At 40.1% G+C, this 15,860-nt stretch overlaps 1 protein-coding gene across 1 annotated transcript in view; it reads right to left on the minus strand.

Moving 5' to 3' along the window:
- The window catches only part of LOC117248582 (inactive pancreatic lipase-related protein 1-like), a 71,146-nt gene that overhangs the window by 15,906 nt on the left and 39,380 nt on the right, over positions 1-15,860 (minus strand). Inside the window, exons 8-11 of the mRNA XM_033613784.2 lie at positions 13,806-13,924; positions 9,660-9,783; positions 5,972-6,086; positions 952-1,119 (exon numbers count right to left, since the gene is read on the minus strand). Of these exons, the coding sequence (XP_033469675.2) occupies positions 952-1,119; positions 5,972-6,086; positions 9,660-9,783; positions 13,806-13,924 (526 nt within the window). The remainder of the gene's footprint in view (positions 1-951; positions 1,120-5,971; positions 6,087-9,659; positions 9,784-13,805; positions 13,925-15,860) is intronic.

Genomic DNA, 15,860 nt, shown 5'->3' on the forward strand with positions numbered 1-15,860 from the left:
TTCATCGTGGAGGTTTTATCACACTCACAATACAAGTGTAGTTGTCGTCAACTCAAGTTCACTTCTGTGTCTTCACCACCGCATCTGTGTTTGTATGTGTGTGTGCGTAAAAGTAGCACAGCAGCCCCGATGCACACACAGCAGAAGGAGAGGCTGCTGCAGCATGATATTAAATGATCTCTCTAACAGTTAGAGATTAAAGAACCAGTAAAGTCAGAGCTTCTTAATACTATAGTCATTAATAATTTAACGCCGGGCCCATTTACTACCGCCGAAATGGATCAAGAAAGATTGATCTCAGATTTTATGAATCACTATCGGGCTATTCATGTGATGATCGATTTGAATCCGATGAATTGATTATTTTAACCCAACCCTACAAGTAAATAGGAGGGGAGAAACAGAGGTTACTGTGAAAAGCTCCAAAGAGTGAGAAATGAACACATCACCAGTCAAATAGTTTTATTATAGTAATTAATAGTATAACGAAAACGATTTTGTATTGATTCTATAAATTGTTTACTGAAAGTTTTGAACATTTTATAAATAAATAACAGTAAATAAAAGTGATTTTAATCTTGTAATGAATTCCCACAATTATCCCACTGCTTATTTTTTCTCAAAAGGAAGTCACCTGGTCTTGAAAGCCTAAATGCACCCTGGGAATTCTTTTGGATCTGACATGCTTCAGTAGCATAAAGACAGACTTGCAGTAATCAGGTTTAAAGAATCACAGATCAGAAATGTACTCTACCAAATTGTTTTGCGAAACTAATTAAAAGCTATATATTACAATAAAAATTATATTATACACAGCCTAGCCTACCAGCAAAACAACTCCTTATATTCACCAATTTTCTTATATTACTATGTAGGTTTGACTGATCTTCGCTCTTTGGAATCTAACAAAGTGTGAGAAGTGCCACCTGTTTACAAAAAAGACAAACTTACATCTGCTTGTCTTTTCCTCTCTGAAGCTCCACCTTGGATGCACCATACTTGGGTTTCAAGGGGTTAAGGATGTAGTTGTTCCACCGAAACTTCACCTCTGTCACATCACCTACATCCGCTTCAGCGTTGATAAGCACCTCATAGGTCCTTCCAGGCTTCAGTATACCCCTGGAGAGATGTCATAACATATCACACTGAAAATAAAAAATCATTGTCCTTGGATGGCTGTGACAGTGCAATCTGAGCTCCATTAATCAAACAGAGTTGGGTGATGTGTTATTCACTCATTACACACACGCAGTCAATATGTTGCTGTAATACAATGCTTCATGCAATCAATCACAGTACTTGCACCTTCATTTTGGTTACGTTACCCATTTACTACAGAGTAACAAACCAAATATTTTTTTTCCTTTGTGACAAGCCACTCCTTTTTATTGGTTCCGTCTGGTTTGCAGATCACTCTTACTGTGAAATTTGATCTGAGCGATCAAAAGGCCACAAGGCAAAAGGCAAGTTGTGGAACTGGATATGGAGGTTGCCACTTCTGGCAGGTTCAAAGTTGACATCTGAATACTTTACCATTATTCGTTTTATGTAAACTTAAGAAGCAAGCCATTGCATCAGAACCGTTTGTTAATCAGCTGCTCCCTCCCACAGATTACATGGCCAGTGCTGTGTTAGGGTTGTCAGCCCTCAGTTCTTGAGGCAAAAGGCTTCTAGTCTATAGGTGGATTTTTCAATGTCTCCTCTCCCCAAACACTGCAGAAACTAAAGTAACAGCCCCGGGGTTGTATGCCCACCAGTCAAGTTACACTTATAGTTTACAACCATGTCTGTGAAAACGTGGATGCTTCACACATATCTTCAACCCCATAGCACAGGAGATATTTATAATCAGCACAGTTTCGAGGTGGGCACCCAAGATTAGTGTCACCAATTCAGTATCTGACCAAATGTCTCCCCCTCTGTTCCTGAGATATGACATTAAATAATGGCCAAAAAAGTGTTTTTTTGCTGAACATTATGATATCACAGTGAAATAGACCTTGGACCTTTTGGTCACAATTATATATATATACATTTTTGAGTTATGGGTAGAACATATTTGTGAGGTCAAAGTGACCTTTGACCACCAAAATATAATCAGTTGTGTGAAATTTAAGGAAATTCTCTCAAGTCTTTCTTAAGATGGTCAGATTCATGAAAATGAGAGGCGCAAGGTCACAATGACCTTCACCTTTGACCACCAAAATCTAATCAGTTCATTCTTGAGTCCCAGTTTGTGCCAATTTTGAGGAAACTCCCTCAAGGCCTTCTTAAGATATTGTGTTCACAAGAATGAGATGGATGCAAGGTCACAATGACCTTGACCTTTGACCACCAAAATCTGACCACTTTATCCCACTGAGTGTTAGTGTCAAATTTAAAAAATATCCCTCAAGCTGTCCTTGAGATATTGCATTCACAAGAATGACACAGACGAGGTCACAGTGACCTTGATCTCTGACCACCAAAATCTAATCAGTTCATTGCTAAGTGCAAATGGACAATTGTGTCAAAGTTAAGAAATTCCCGTAAGGTGTTCTTGAGATGTTGCATTCACAAGAATGGGACTGACTATACAGACACATGGCCAGAGGGAAGGATGGACAACCCAAAAACATAACGCCTGCAGCTATGGCTATCACCAGCGTGGCAGCATAAAAAAGCAACATTTTGAAGCCTGGACTTTGGAATTACCACTCACCATCACCTTAGCTGACCTGCTAAATCTACATGTGCTTACAGTAATAGGGAACAGGCAAGGGTAGAGCCCATAAAACAAATGTGCTGCATACTGTTTTTCTGTTTCACCTTTTTCTTCCAGTCACAGAGTGGTTTACAGCCCATCCCAGGATCATGTTAGTTTTCCTTCACTTACTCTCCATTCCTCAACCTAATAGAGGAATTCTATTCTTCATGCAGGTGGAAAGTTCATGACCACTATTATGGGCTGAAATATGTGCCACCAGAAACTGAATTTGAATCATTCATATTTGAATTTGAATTTCTAAACTTGAATAATTGCATTGAAAAACTGAATTTGAAACACATAATTTGAAATTGTATTGTTTAATTTGAATCATTGCATTGAAAAACTGAATCTGAATAGTATAATTTGAAATTGAATTTATTTCTATATCTCTTCACATTCAGTTCTCACAATTCAAATTCAGCTCTCAAAATTCAGTTTCAATTTACTGTGACAGACATCCGGGTAGTTTAAGGATGAAGGAAGAGCAATCGAGCGCAGATACACAGGACTCCTCTTCGCCAATCAGCACCTACGTTTTTGAGCATGTAGGAAGAAGTGCTCGCCTTGATCCATAGACCATAGACTATAGGCTCGTTCGAGATGAACTGCGCCTCGCCTGAAAAGTAGACGAGAGCAGGCGGCCGCAGCGGGGGGCGGTGACAAAAAGCTGCGGTGAAGTCGGACAGTTTCCCAACAGTTTCCAGCAGCCTTCAGTCCGTACAGGAAGTCACAGACACACACATATCCTGTCTGGAATGATGTCAATTGATTAAAAAAGTGATCAGACCCATATAGGCTATCAGTTTGTTTTCAGTCTCCAGTTGTTTTAATTATGATAGATTAATTTATTAAAATGCTTTACAGGTGATCTGTAGTTTATGTTCATGGTTTATCCTCCATTTGACATGAATTCTCCTGTAAATCAGCATCATATCAGTTTGACCTGTCCCCTCAACTACACAGGCTAAATAAACTGTGTTTGAATATAAGGTTCATATTTTCAGAAGAAAAGAAATACAAGACAACAGCTTTCTTTAAGGCTCAGTCAGATACAGTCAGGGCTTCACATCTGATGTTATTTTAAGAATCCTCACATCCCACTGACCACAAGTCTCTGTGTTGCTAAATACTTAAATAATTAAACCGTCCAATATTAATATAGTACAGTAGACTCTGTATAGTTTATGATGAATGTATTCAGTCTCTGACAACTAAACTTTATCATCAGTCACACAACATGTTTTCTGTTCACAGAATAAACCTTCAGATCAGACAAATACAATCTTAATCTCTAAAATTCAACAAAAATGAGTAGTTTAAAACGTCATATTGTTGAGTGGACATCTTAACCAATCAGCTGTTAGATCAGGTGAGAGCCACGCGGTGCAGTCGGTGGAGAGTAACTGCAGCACCTGGCTCTAAAAACTGCGGCCGCCTCGCTGTTGCGGTTTTATCGCCGTCCACTTTTGTAATACGTCAGAGCAAGTCGGGATGAAGTCGGACACAAAACTAACCGGCATTCTGTGTGACTGTTGAACTGTTGGGAAACTGTCTGACTTCACCGCAGCTTTTTGTCACCGCCCCCCGCTGCGGCCGCCTGCTCTCGTCTACTTTTCAGGCGAGGCGCAGTTCATCTCGAAGGAGCCTATAGTCTATGGTCTATGGATCAAGGCGAGCGCTTCTTCCTACGTGCTCAAAAACGTAGGTGCTGATTGGCCGAAGAGGAGTCCTGTGTATCTGCGCTCGATTGCTCTTCCTTCATCCTTAAACTATGTCTGTCACAGTAAATTGAATTTTGAGAGCTGAATTTGAATTGTGATAGCTGAATGTGAAGATATATAGAAATAAATTCAATTTCAAATTATACTATTCAGATTCAGTTTTTCAATGCAATGATTCAAATTAAACAATACAATTTCAAATTATGTGATTCAAATTCAGTTTTTCAATGCAATTATTCAAGTTTAGAAATTCAAATTCAAATATAAATGATTCAAATTCAGTTTCTGGTGGCACATATTTCAGCCCATACACTATCCACATAATCAGATGTCCCTCCTGGACACAATTATTGCTAGATGTCTCAACATATCTGCAGAAGAATGCCATGAATGGATCAGTCATACAAATGAAAGGTGACAGTTGACTAGCACTGTTGTATTTATTATATTCGTAGCTGTCCTATAAAAGTATGTATAGAGAATATGCATATGCATAGAATATGCATAGTTTTATATCACAATATAATCACAATACTGGAGTTACTTTAGTTTAATTTTGTGAGTTTGGAAAAAATGTCAGGAAAAAGCCTATTGAATTTCTGTGATATATATTGAGGTAGCACAATTCATGCAATAAAGATTACACAAATGTTGTGTTCTGGTACAAGAGCTGATTCTCAGATGTGTATCAAGTGCTTTGGTTGTATGAATGCATTTTGGATGTGAGATTAACTGTTGTGCTGAGCTGCATGTTGGTAAGAGGACTGTCTGAAGAGTTTTAAGCTTCTACTTCTAGTGTGACGTCACGTGAGTTGCAGTCCTTTTTCCTATAGTCTATGGTTGCAGTGCAATATGAGTTGTGTGGTCAACCAAGTATGTAATTGCAGTGCCTCCAGTAGAGGGTGGTAGCGTGCTGTCTTTGTAGTGTGCCTTAAACTTCTAGTGATTTATTGTAGTGGGTAGTAGTGGGAGTCCTTTCAAGAGCCCTGACAGTGCGGAACCCCCTGGTTGCAATTCGCCCTCATCCCTTTTATGAACTGTGTTTTTCTACTGTACTAATAAAGATTATTGTATTGTTGTAACTGCTCTTCTCTGGGTGATTATTGGATGGCTCTGACTTGGTGACTGTAAGTTCACCACCTTGGTTGAACCCACATTTCATTACAATACTAACCAACAGGCAACTCAAAAACATAATGCAAGGCTATTGCCAGCACAGAGATACTATAAATGAGGCGTTAAAGCTAATCCAGAGGCTGAACTACAGAATGGCATCAGTGACTATCTGTAACTGACCAGATGTGTCATTTAGGCAGCAAGGAGTCACATGTTCAGATAAGAGAAGTAACAGTTGTTCAAGCTTCCAGGCCTGGTCAACAAAGAGAAGTACAATATCCTAGACTAAATAGGCAGGTCCACCTCTGCAACTCCCTAGTCAGTGATGTCACACGAACTAAAACCCCTTGGTGCATTCCACAGAACACTGTTATAATGTTCTTACGAATGAAGCTGGTGCTCCTTGGTGCTGCCACGGGCTCCAGTAAGTGTCACAAACATGACGCCTGGGTTAGGCCAGCTAGGACCATCCAGGGTTAACAACACTCTGTAGCTGTAACCTACAAATGGAAAGAAATAGTAAGCAGTCACATTATTTCACAAGCACATGTCACAAGCATCATTTTCTATATGTGGGGGGGGTCAAAGAATAAGAATATTGGGGTTAAAATGAAAACATTTAAATTCAACACCATAGTATTTGCAAAAATTAACAAATATTTTTTCTACTGATACTTTTTTTAAATTTGGTATGTACTGTGTCCTCACAGTCTAGGAAATAGCCCCAGTCTATCACTCCAAAATTGATACCAATTGGCATTTATATCATCAGTCAGCAAATAAAATGTAACTATTGCAACCTTTAACACCTTTCTAAACTCACTTGAGTACAGTGTGACAAAATGACTCATGTTTCCCCTTTGGACTTACGGAAGCTGTATACTCTCACTGTCAAGATCATTCATGTTCATTCATGTAACCTACAACTTAATATTTTGTAAGGATAATGTGGCATAGATTACTTTTACTCAGTACCGTGGCACCAGTGTTCATTTCATTGATGAAAACAATGACTAAATTTTTTTCGTCAACGACCTTTTTCCATGATGAAAATGAAACGATGATGAGCTAAAAATAGATCTTGATAACAAAAACTAAGATGAAATCTTTGTTTCATTTTTGTTGATGAGACGGGATGAGATGATAGTGGTGAACTATTGGACATGAAAGCCGAGAACAGCTGTGTCTGACATTATCTTCGAATGCCACATGAGTGACAGGTTGTGAAACTCCAGTAAATAGTCTGCGCCAGGATGTTTCACTAGCCAGCAAAAACACTCACACCAGACCAGCGTCAGCTGTGTCAGTTGTGAGCTGTAATTCAGCAGTTAATAATCAGCATGTGTCTGACTGTGGATGGTGGAGCCGCTGAATGTATTTGTGGAGTTTGTTAGTTGCAGTGGTGGCTGCTAGCAGTTAGCTCCGCTTGTTAGCTGCTGAACGGCTGCACTCAAATCCGAACTGTCACTGGAATGTTTTACGGGTTGATGCTGTTTGACAGGCAGGTAGGAGGCTCAGTTATCTGTGAGTGTAGCTGTATTGTAAGTAAACAGTCTGAGGTCACTGATCATTTTTCTCTGACAGATGAAAGTTTAGTTTAAATTACCAACTCTGTGAGACATGAGTTTAAACCTCCACACTAACTTGTTGCACAAGCTATTTTTCTGCTTCTAAACAGTGAGATGGATGAGTCAGAGTTTACAATGAACCTGGATACAAATTTTAGTTGTCTCAGATTATTTATTTATGATGTCAAAGTTTTTTAAGCATAAAAAGAGAGTTGTCGAGCTTTTCAAATGATGATCACTACATGTGTGCTTGTGAATCACCCCTTAAACCTGTTAAACACTGCTGGAGAAATGACAGTTTGTAAGTGTGCAGATATGATTTGTAGTTGTAGAAAAAAATTGTCTTAATGATTTTTTTCATACAACCTTGATTCTAATTTCTGATACATGAATAAGCCTAACTAGATTAGGTTTAAGAAAAAAAACATACAGAAAATATAATGACTAAAAGTTGACAAACCCTATGAAGAATAAAGATAACCATGCACGTGCTGAAGGGGGAGCGGAAGGGGCTGGAGCACCTGCCCCTTTTGCCCCTTGACCCCCAAGTGCCCCTTTGTCAAGTTTTTTATTATTATTTTTTTTGGTGAAGGCCTTCCTGTGGCCTTTCACAAGAACATTTATTATTATTAATTGTTAATAATTTATAATAAATGACCTGCAGCCAGCCAGTTCATCATATGACGTCACCTCATGACCATTGTAGTCAGTCAACAGTCGGTCCAACAGAACAATAATATAGACAGTACAACAGTACGACAGTATAACAGTTGGAAGTTGAAGAACCGGTAAGTGGGTGAAATTATGTATATGTTGTTCCATGTATTTTGCCTAACCAACTGGATTAAAAAGAGCACAACAGGTAAGAATAGCATTGCAGAGTTTCTCATAGACAACACTACATTACAGTGTGTTAGTTATTTTACATTACATTTTAGATCTATAATCGCATAAGGTTCAAGAGTTGTTAATTATGTTTAATAAAATAGAAGATCAATGCTGATTAATTGATAGATTATTGCTTGTTCCTAGATTGACAGGAAGAAAGTGATAGGTCAGATGAGGAAATGGAGATGGAGCCAACACAAAGTGCGCATGACACAGCAGGGTGGGAGACAAAGGCTGGAGTCACTGAGAAACAGTCCATAGATAATATGCAGGAAACAGAAGCTCAAGACAAGGAGACTGAAACAAGATAGAGGTCATTCTCAAATCTACTTGGACTACAGCACCCAACTGACCCTGCCTTGTCCTACAATTCAATATGAAGTATAATGAGGCCTTTATCCAGAGGTGTAATAATAACAAAAGGAGAAGAGCCAAGGAAAGAAGAGAAGAGACTATGAGGAAAAAACAAATCAGGAGAAAAAGAGAGGAGGGAAAGACAAATGTTTAATTGGGAACCAACAAAACACACACACACAGTGAGCCACCTGGTAGCAGTGTCAGCAGGCTTTTCATCATGCCATGGCAACATGTAACAGTAAGGTAATATCTCTCCCATGTTCTTTTTAATGTCTGTAATTCCATGTTCGAGTTTGCTGCTGCATTGGTGTTCTGGACGGGCCATTCAGGAGTATCTTCACCTCTGCAGCCTGCACTATGAGTATAGCAAACCAGAGCGTCCAGGCTGCTTCATTTGTTAGTAGGGGCTTGATTACTGTACACTAAAAACAGTTAAATATTGTGCTCCTCTGTATAGACTTTTTTCTCTCACTCCACCCTGCCATCACCATCCCCATTCTTTCCCCCTCTTCAATTTTGGACCTGGTTTGTCCAGTGTAATTGAAATGTAACTGTCCATGTCAAAATAATATCAATCTAAAAATTGTAAAGTATCTCCATGTTTACTGTATAGCAATATATCATAGCACATTGAACTGTAATAGCTGTGTCATTGCCAGATTCTTGCCAATACACAGCCCTAACACCACTGTGTTTTAATCAGGTTCTATATGCCCATTTTTTTAACTTTGAGCAACTGCCCCTTTCGAGGTCTCTGCAAGGCCCTGAAGATGACTAATATGTGACTAAAACTATGCAGAATTTTTGTCTCAAGACTAAGACTAAATCTAAAGTAGCTGTCAAAATTAATACTGCCTGGCACATCCTGTCAGTGTGTCCTGCACTCTTGTGGTCTGAAAATGCCCAATGCCTCTGATACTTAGAGGCAAAAACAAGATATCACTTAAATTTCCAAGCACTACTCTGAGTTGGAAACATTTCAGTCATTAGAGTAATGGTTTTGTTTTCATGGATGACACTGCATTTTTGAATTTGCCCAAATTTGATTGAAAAGGAGTTAATAAGCCCACTGGAGTGGAAAATAGTATCAGTCCATAGAAAACTTAGTAAGTTGTATGTTGAGCTGAAAGCATAAAAACATCAAAACTCAGTAAGTAATCATAGAAATATGTTTCAGTGTTTCTATACAGTTAAATCTAAACAGTAAGTCCTTACGGCTTATGTGTAAGTCACACTTACAAGGAAGGGCAGGGTACTTACGGCCAAAGGGCTTTGATCTGCCCGTGTTGAGGAAGTACTTCTTTGAAATGCCATCAGTCACAGTGAACTTGTCAGCATTGTGGCCCATCAGAGGACATTTGTCTGCACATGGGAAACACTTTCCCTGTGGAGTCAAGGACATGGTGAGGTGTGAAGAATGAACTCACCCTGTGATGGAGTGCATGAGTCTTTTCCTGTCAGTGAATAGTCATGGAAAAGTAACAACCCTAAAGGGTTTTTCCTCCATACTCCTTAAAAATGTTGCAGATTTCCACCTTATAAATATGAAGGTGAAGAATGGCAGTGGTTTTGCAATAGGTTACTGTGTGGGAACAGTCGGACTTTGTGGCTGTCAGCTATGGCTGCAGGAATAACACCAGAGAGCGTTTACGAGGTGAACGACAAGGAGGTGCTGTCATCTCTCAACAGGGACATAGTCATATGAGGTCATGCTCTGCGCTCCCCCGGCCTCCTTTGATCAGGACATGTGTCCAGAGCAGGGATAAACTGTCATTAACACCAACAGCTGCAGATACAAGCCCTCCACATGGATGACATCGGGGAAGCCCATTTACATCGCCCCTCAACTGCAACAAAAATCCAATCTTCCCGAATCAACTTCTAAAACCAAAGAAATGGTTCACAGCCATATCAGTGTCATACAGCAACAGGTGGCAGTCCCATACACTTGCTGGGATGGTAGGCATATGGGCCCCTTCTCTATCCGACTCATTGTTTAAATTGAGGACATAAAATGCCTCCCAGATCCCTCATCTGTGACATTATTTTTATGAGCAAATCCAGCTAACTTGACATGCAACTTTTCATGCAACTGTAACACAAACATCTGTTCTTAACCAACTGTTTGAATCTAGTGATCCCAACTAATTTTGTTTGTTAGTTTTGTAAATGTCTGTTAAGACCAGGATTTACAACAGTAAATAAATCATTTCAGTGGCATTGCTGCAATTAGTGAATTTATGTGGGGTGATGCATGTCAGTGCAGATCTTTTACATAGAGCACAACTTGTGAGCTTTGATATACTTTTGACAAATTGCAAACCATCTTGACAGTTCTGACCTTTGAAGCAGAGAGTCCAAATGGAAGCTTTCCTATATGCCCCAGTAATGAGCCCTAAAACCCTAAAATGAGTTAGCATTTTAGCACTCCTACTGCCCTTGTCTCAAAGTCTAAGTTTAAGAGACTTTCATGTTTTGTTCTACGATATAAAACACGTCAGTATATACCCCACTGTGAATTGAAGCTTTTATGTGTCTTAAAAAAGGCTGCTGCTAACAAGTAGCTAAATGAGACTACAGCATGTCATCACCCTAAACACAGCTTTACAGCCTTGCTTGTGAAGATTATCTTGCTGAACAAAATGTTTAAGTATGATAAATGTTGTTTGCCACAAAGCCTATTTTATAAAGCTCAGCGTAAGTTCAATCAGGAAGACTTTCTTTGTGCTCATCCATTCACAATTCTCTCCATCCCACTCTCACTGCTTCCTCTATTCAGCTGACTATGGGTGTTCACTCTTCCAGTAATCCAATCAAACTTTGCCTTGATCTAACTGATGCTAACTGCTGCATCAGCCTTCAGAGAAAACATCATCACTGGAGCACGTTATTTGCTTTGTTGCGCTATCCAATTTTACATAACCCTGTTCTGTTGGAGTAGGATGGGCTGCCATCAGTAATGAGACAGGAGGTGGTAGTACAAATGCTTGTCTACAGCACCATTTATTTCACAAGGAAGGACACACAATGAATTTCCCTTGGCCACCTTCTCGTCTGACCAGGCACTAAGGCTACATCTGAAGAGTCAAATATGACGATGTGCCTCTCCTCACCACTTTGCCTTGCCTTTGAAGAAACATGTCATGACGTGCAGTATGCGGGCTACATTAACTCAAACAATGTACAAGTTAAGGCTCATACATCCATTTCAAATGTCAGTGTCACTGCCCTCATACTTCCATGTGTCCTTTATTCTGACATAGATACAGCGAATAGATGGCACTAGAGAGCAGAGCCAAAAGTTTCACACAACAAATAAGGTGACAGTATTCTACCTTTAAACGGAGACAGTGCTGTAGACAGCGGTGGACTGTGTGGCCATTAACATTATACATATCCCGACATGTAGATGGAGAATTCTTTTTGCTATATTACTGATTTGTTATTTTCCGCGATTATTGAAATTTCCTCAGTGTCCTCTACAGCCATATCTGGCTTGAACTAGACTACACTGCCTCCATGATCTCCGGTGCCACTGCTCCGTTTCATCTGTATCTGCAAGCTTTCAGAAAACGTGCACAAATATGAACAACATGAACGCAGAGTACTAACAGAAGGCTCCGTCCATCTCAGTATCTAACGTTGAGCCTAAATAAGCCAAAGGTACTTTATTTATGTGTATACCCTACGCTGGATGTCCACTGGATCCGTCGTGTGCGCGATTCCGCCACGGTGTGGACTCTCTCCGTCCTGTGCTGGGCGTCAATGTCAACTGGAACTATAGCGGCGCGCAAGCAAGCGGCTGGAATTGGTGGATCGTGAGATCATAATGTCACACGATAATCTGTGGAAACCCTAGAGGTATAAAGACATCAACAACCCCCTTCAGGCCTTGGGCCACCCACTTTGACGTCATGTTGATGTAGCAAGGTGAAATACAATCCGGAGTTTTCATGGGTGTTTTATTTTGAAAATTGACTGGATACTCTCGTCATTTCTGCATCTGACTTCCTGTTTGACTCATTTGGTCTGTGCAAATCGACATGCCATCAAAAATAGACCTGGCGCATATATTTAGTGGAGCGGGGTGCTGAGCCGCTTCTAGGCCGTGGCTAGGACGCACTGCAGTGCTTCTGGTGGAGCAGCTTACATTAGCCCCTTTTCCACTGCAGGAACTTTTATCTTTTCCCCAGGATTTTGAAGAGCCTCGGTGCGTTTCCACCGAAATTACCTGGGGAAAAAAAACTTTGGCTCAAACTTGCCCTGAAAAAAGTACCTAGTCAGGTGGTAGGACTTTTCAGAATATCCAGAATTCCTGATGGGGCAGGGCTGTGTGCTGAAGAATGCTGATTAGTGAGACACACACTTGCAGCGTTCCGCACTTCCTGGCACGGGCAGCTGCTGCAAACTTTATTTAATTTCTACAAGCTTCACTTCATTTGTGTTTTGATTAAGGATGAGTAACGAAACCCGGTACTAAATTAGCCCCGGGGCTAAATAATCAAAGACCGTAGTATTGATAAGCGCTAACGGTATCTGTTCTTTTGTGCCGGCGCTGAACTCCTCCACATCCACACACACACACGCCTACACGGTAAGTGATATTAAACCTTAGCATGTAAGAAGCCAATACTTTATCAATACATGTGTTCACCAAGCATGAACATGTTAACATGTAGACAGCGATATTCAATATGCTCCGTCCACAGTCTCTCATCCACCGTCAGTAATGTTATGTTTTACACAAGAACAGCATGCTAGTTCAGCTAATAGCTTTGAGGTGTGGTGGAAAAGCAAACCCCACAGATTGCAAGGAATTCTTTTACCCAGGTAAATAAATTCCTGGTAATAAAAGTTCCTGGAAATGTTGGTGGAAAAGGGGCTATTGACTTGAATGGCCACAATTAGCTCCGGCACCCGCAGCTCGGCCAGATTGCGCACGCAAAGGATACAGATCCTGTGGACATCCGGCTTTACACTGCATTTTGGAAGGAAAGGGAATATTGTACTTTTTGCTCCACCACATTTATCAAGAAGAATTAGCCTACTAATTACTTTGCAGATAAAAAGTTACCATACAACCAACAATCTGATGTATTGTTATAAGCCTAGATTGAAATAAAGTTTGTGCAAACTCAACCAGTTGCAGTATTACAAAGTGTTGTTTCACCTATAATAATTATTTAATAATACAGGATATAGTCTATATATTTTCACCATCTAAATGGGGCCAATCTGCATAATTATGTTTGAGAGGTATATTTTGTCAGTGATAGTTCTGTTCTTAATTTTGCATGCAGGAATTTGAACTGTAATAGAGTATTTTTGCATTTGGGTACGGCTACTTTTACTTAAATACAGGATTGTAGTGGAGCTTTAACACTTAAAGTTGAACCAAAGACTTACAGCAGCAAAACTGTCCTTGTCAGAGCAGGGGAATCCTACAAAGCCTTGGGGTTTCGCCACACTCTCACTGTAGTACTCGTAGGCTCGGACATGGTTGCAGGCATCAAACTTCTTGGCACCTGGCAAAAGATGGAAACAGGTGATGACAGGGAAGAGGAGAAGAGAGGGACATGGTGTTAAAAGAACACAAGGTAAAGAGGAATAAGTGAAGAGTTGTTAATATAGATTTGAGTCTTAAATTTCTGATGGCTAAGTATGAACTCATGACACTGAGCAGGGTCATAATGAATCGCTGAGCATGAGAAAGATTTGGGTGTTTAGAAGACTGAGAAGCTGTCAACTGAGAAAGAGAATGACTTTAAAGCATATCTACATGAAATATATGTGAAACTTCCTGCTGTAATTTTGAAAATTGGCACAGAAAATAAGTTAGCACCAGTGTCTCTCTCTCTCTCTCTCTCTCTCTCTCTCTCTCTCTCTCTCTCAACTCGCTCCCAACTCCCTCCCTCCCTCCCATCTCTAGACCCAGACATGGGACCAATGCTGCGACTTGAGCCGTGCTACTCAGCGGCACAGTTCAAAAGAAGGATGTCGTTGTCCGTATTAGAAAAATTTGCTCAGATAGGTCCAACAGGAATAACTGCGCCTGGGATTTCTTTACAGTTTTTCCATTGGGACAAATCCAATATTCCACAGGGGGCTCTACATTGTAAGTTGCACAACTGAGAAAATCTTATGTATGAGTCACTGTGTTATGTATAGGGAGTGTGCCCGTGATGAAGCCTGTAGACTTGAGAACACTGGCAGTGTAGTGTAGAGCATAAAAAACAGTCACATAAATCGTTCATGAAAGTTCTAATGTTCAGTTTCTGTTAAAACTGTTTAAGAGATGTGTTGATATAACCAGCTGTGGAGGATGTAGTTTATGGAGCTGTATTGTAATCGTAATTTGAATTGAAGGCAGTTGTGTTATATTTTATCTCTACATCAGTGTGGGGGTGCTGAATAACAGAAACACATCACTACATAGTGTGTACACACACACACGCACACCAACAACAACAACAATAACAACAACTTAATTTTCTCAATTCAAATTGAGCAAATCATTTTCATTTCAAAGTCTTGAAATATAATATATAATATGTCATTGGTTTGTGCATTACACACCAACAAAAAACAGGTATCTTTTCAAGGTCATCGGGTGTCAGTGAATAAAGCCACTAAATGACACCAGTTTGAAATGCCCCCAGACAACAACATAATTTAAGGACCTGGAAAGTCCCTGTAGGTCAGATGGGATGGCTCTAACAACACCGGACTTTCACCCAGTGAGCCTGAGGTTTGCTTCCTGTATCAATGTAGAGCAAACCTTTTTTTTTAAAAAAAAAACAAAACAATCATGTACCTAACCATGTGCATTTGTTGCACAATGAAATAAACTTAAAGACACGATTCTTAAAGGGAAATTTCGGTATATTTCAACCTGTCTCCTATCGTCCTAAATTTATTTCAAGTGACTAGTGACATAAAAATAATAGTTAGCATGTTAGCCGTTAGCCTAGATACAGCCGGGGCGCATAGTAGCATCAGACCTGTTAAAAATAAGTGAAAGGGCATACTTCAAGTGCAAAGTTAGTCCACTAAACAAGCTTTTTTCCACAAAGACCGCCTCATATTGTTAGGATAAATGTCAGATAACATATAGAAAATGACATGTAAACGTGTTGTCTTACCTTACCGGTGTGGTGCCATGTTTGTTTACATTTAGCTCTGCTTTCCAAAGCGCGGCCAAAATATGGCGAGCTCTAGATAAAGCACAGCTGGATACTACAGGTGGAGGTGTCTCATCCTCGGTCACATCCAGACCTTGAAAATAAGGCTGCAACTGGTCCCATTCCTTGCAACAGAGGCATTCCTCTTCTATGGGCACTGGGGCACAGCATCCACAGGTACACCACCAATCTCCAGAGCTACACAGCCTTGCAGCAGCCATTCCTCCTCTCTCGTCCTCTACCTGTTGCACCTCTCTCTCTCTCCTCCGTTTTTCAATTT

Source organism: Epinephelus lanceolatus, chromosome 17, assembly GCF_041903045.1.
Source record: "Epinephelus lanceolatus isolate andai-2023 chromosome 17, ASM4190304v1, whole genome shotgun sequence".
NCBI classification, from domain to species: Eukaryota; Metazoa; Chordata; class Actinopteri; order Perciformes; family Serranidae; genus Epinephelus; species Epinephelus lanceolatus.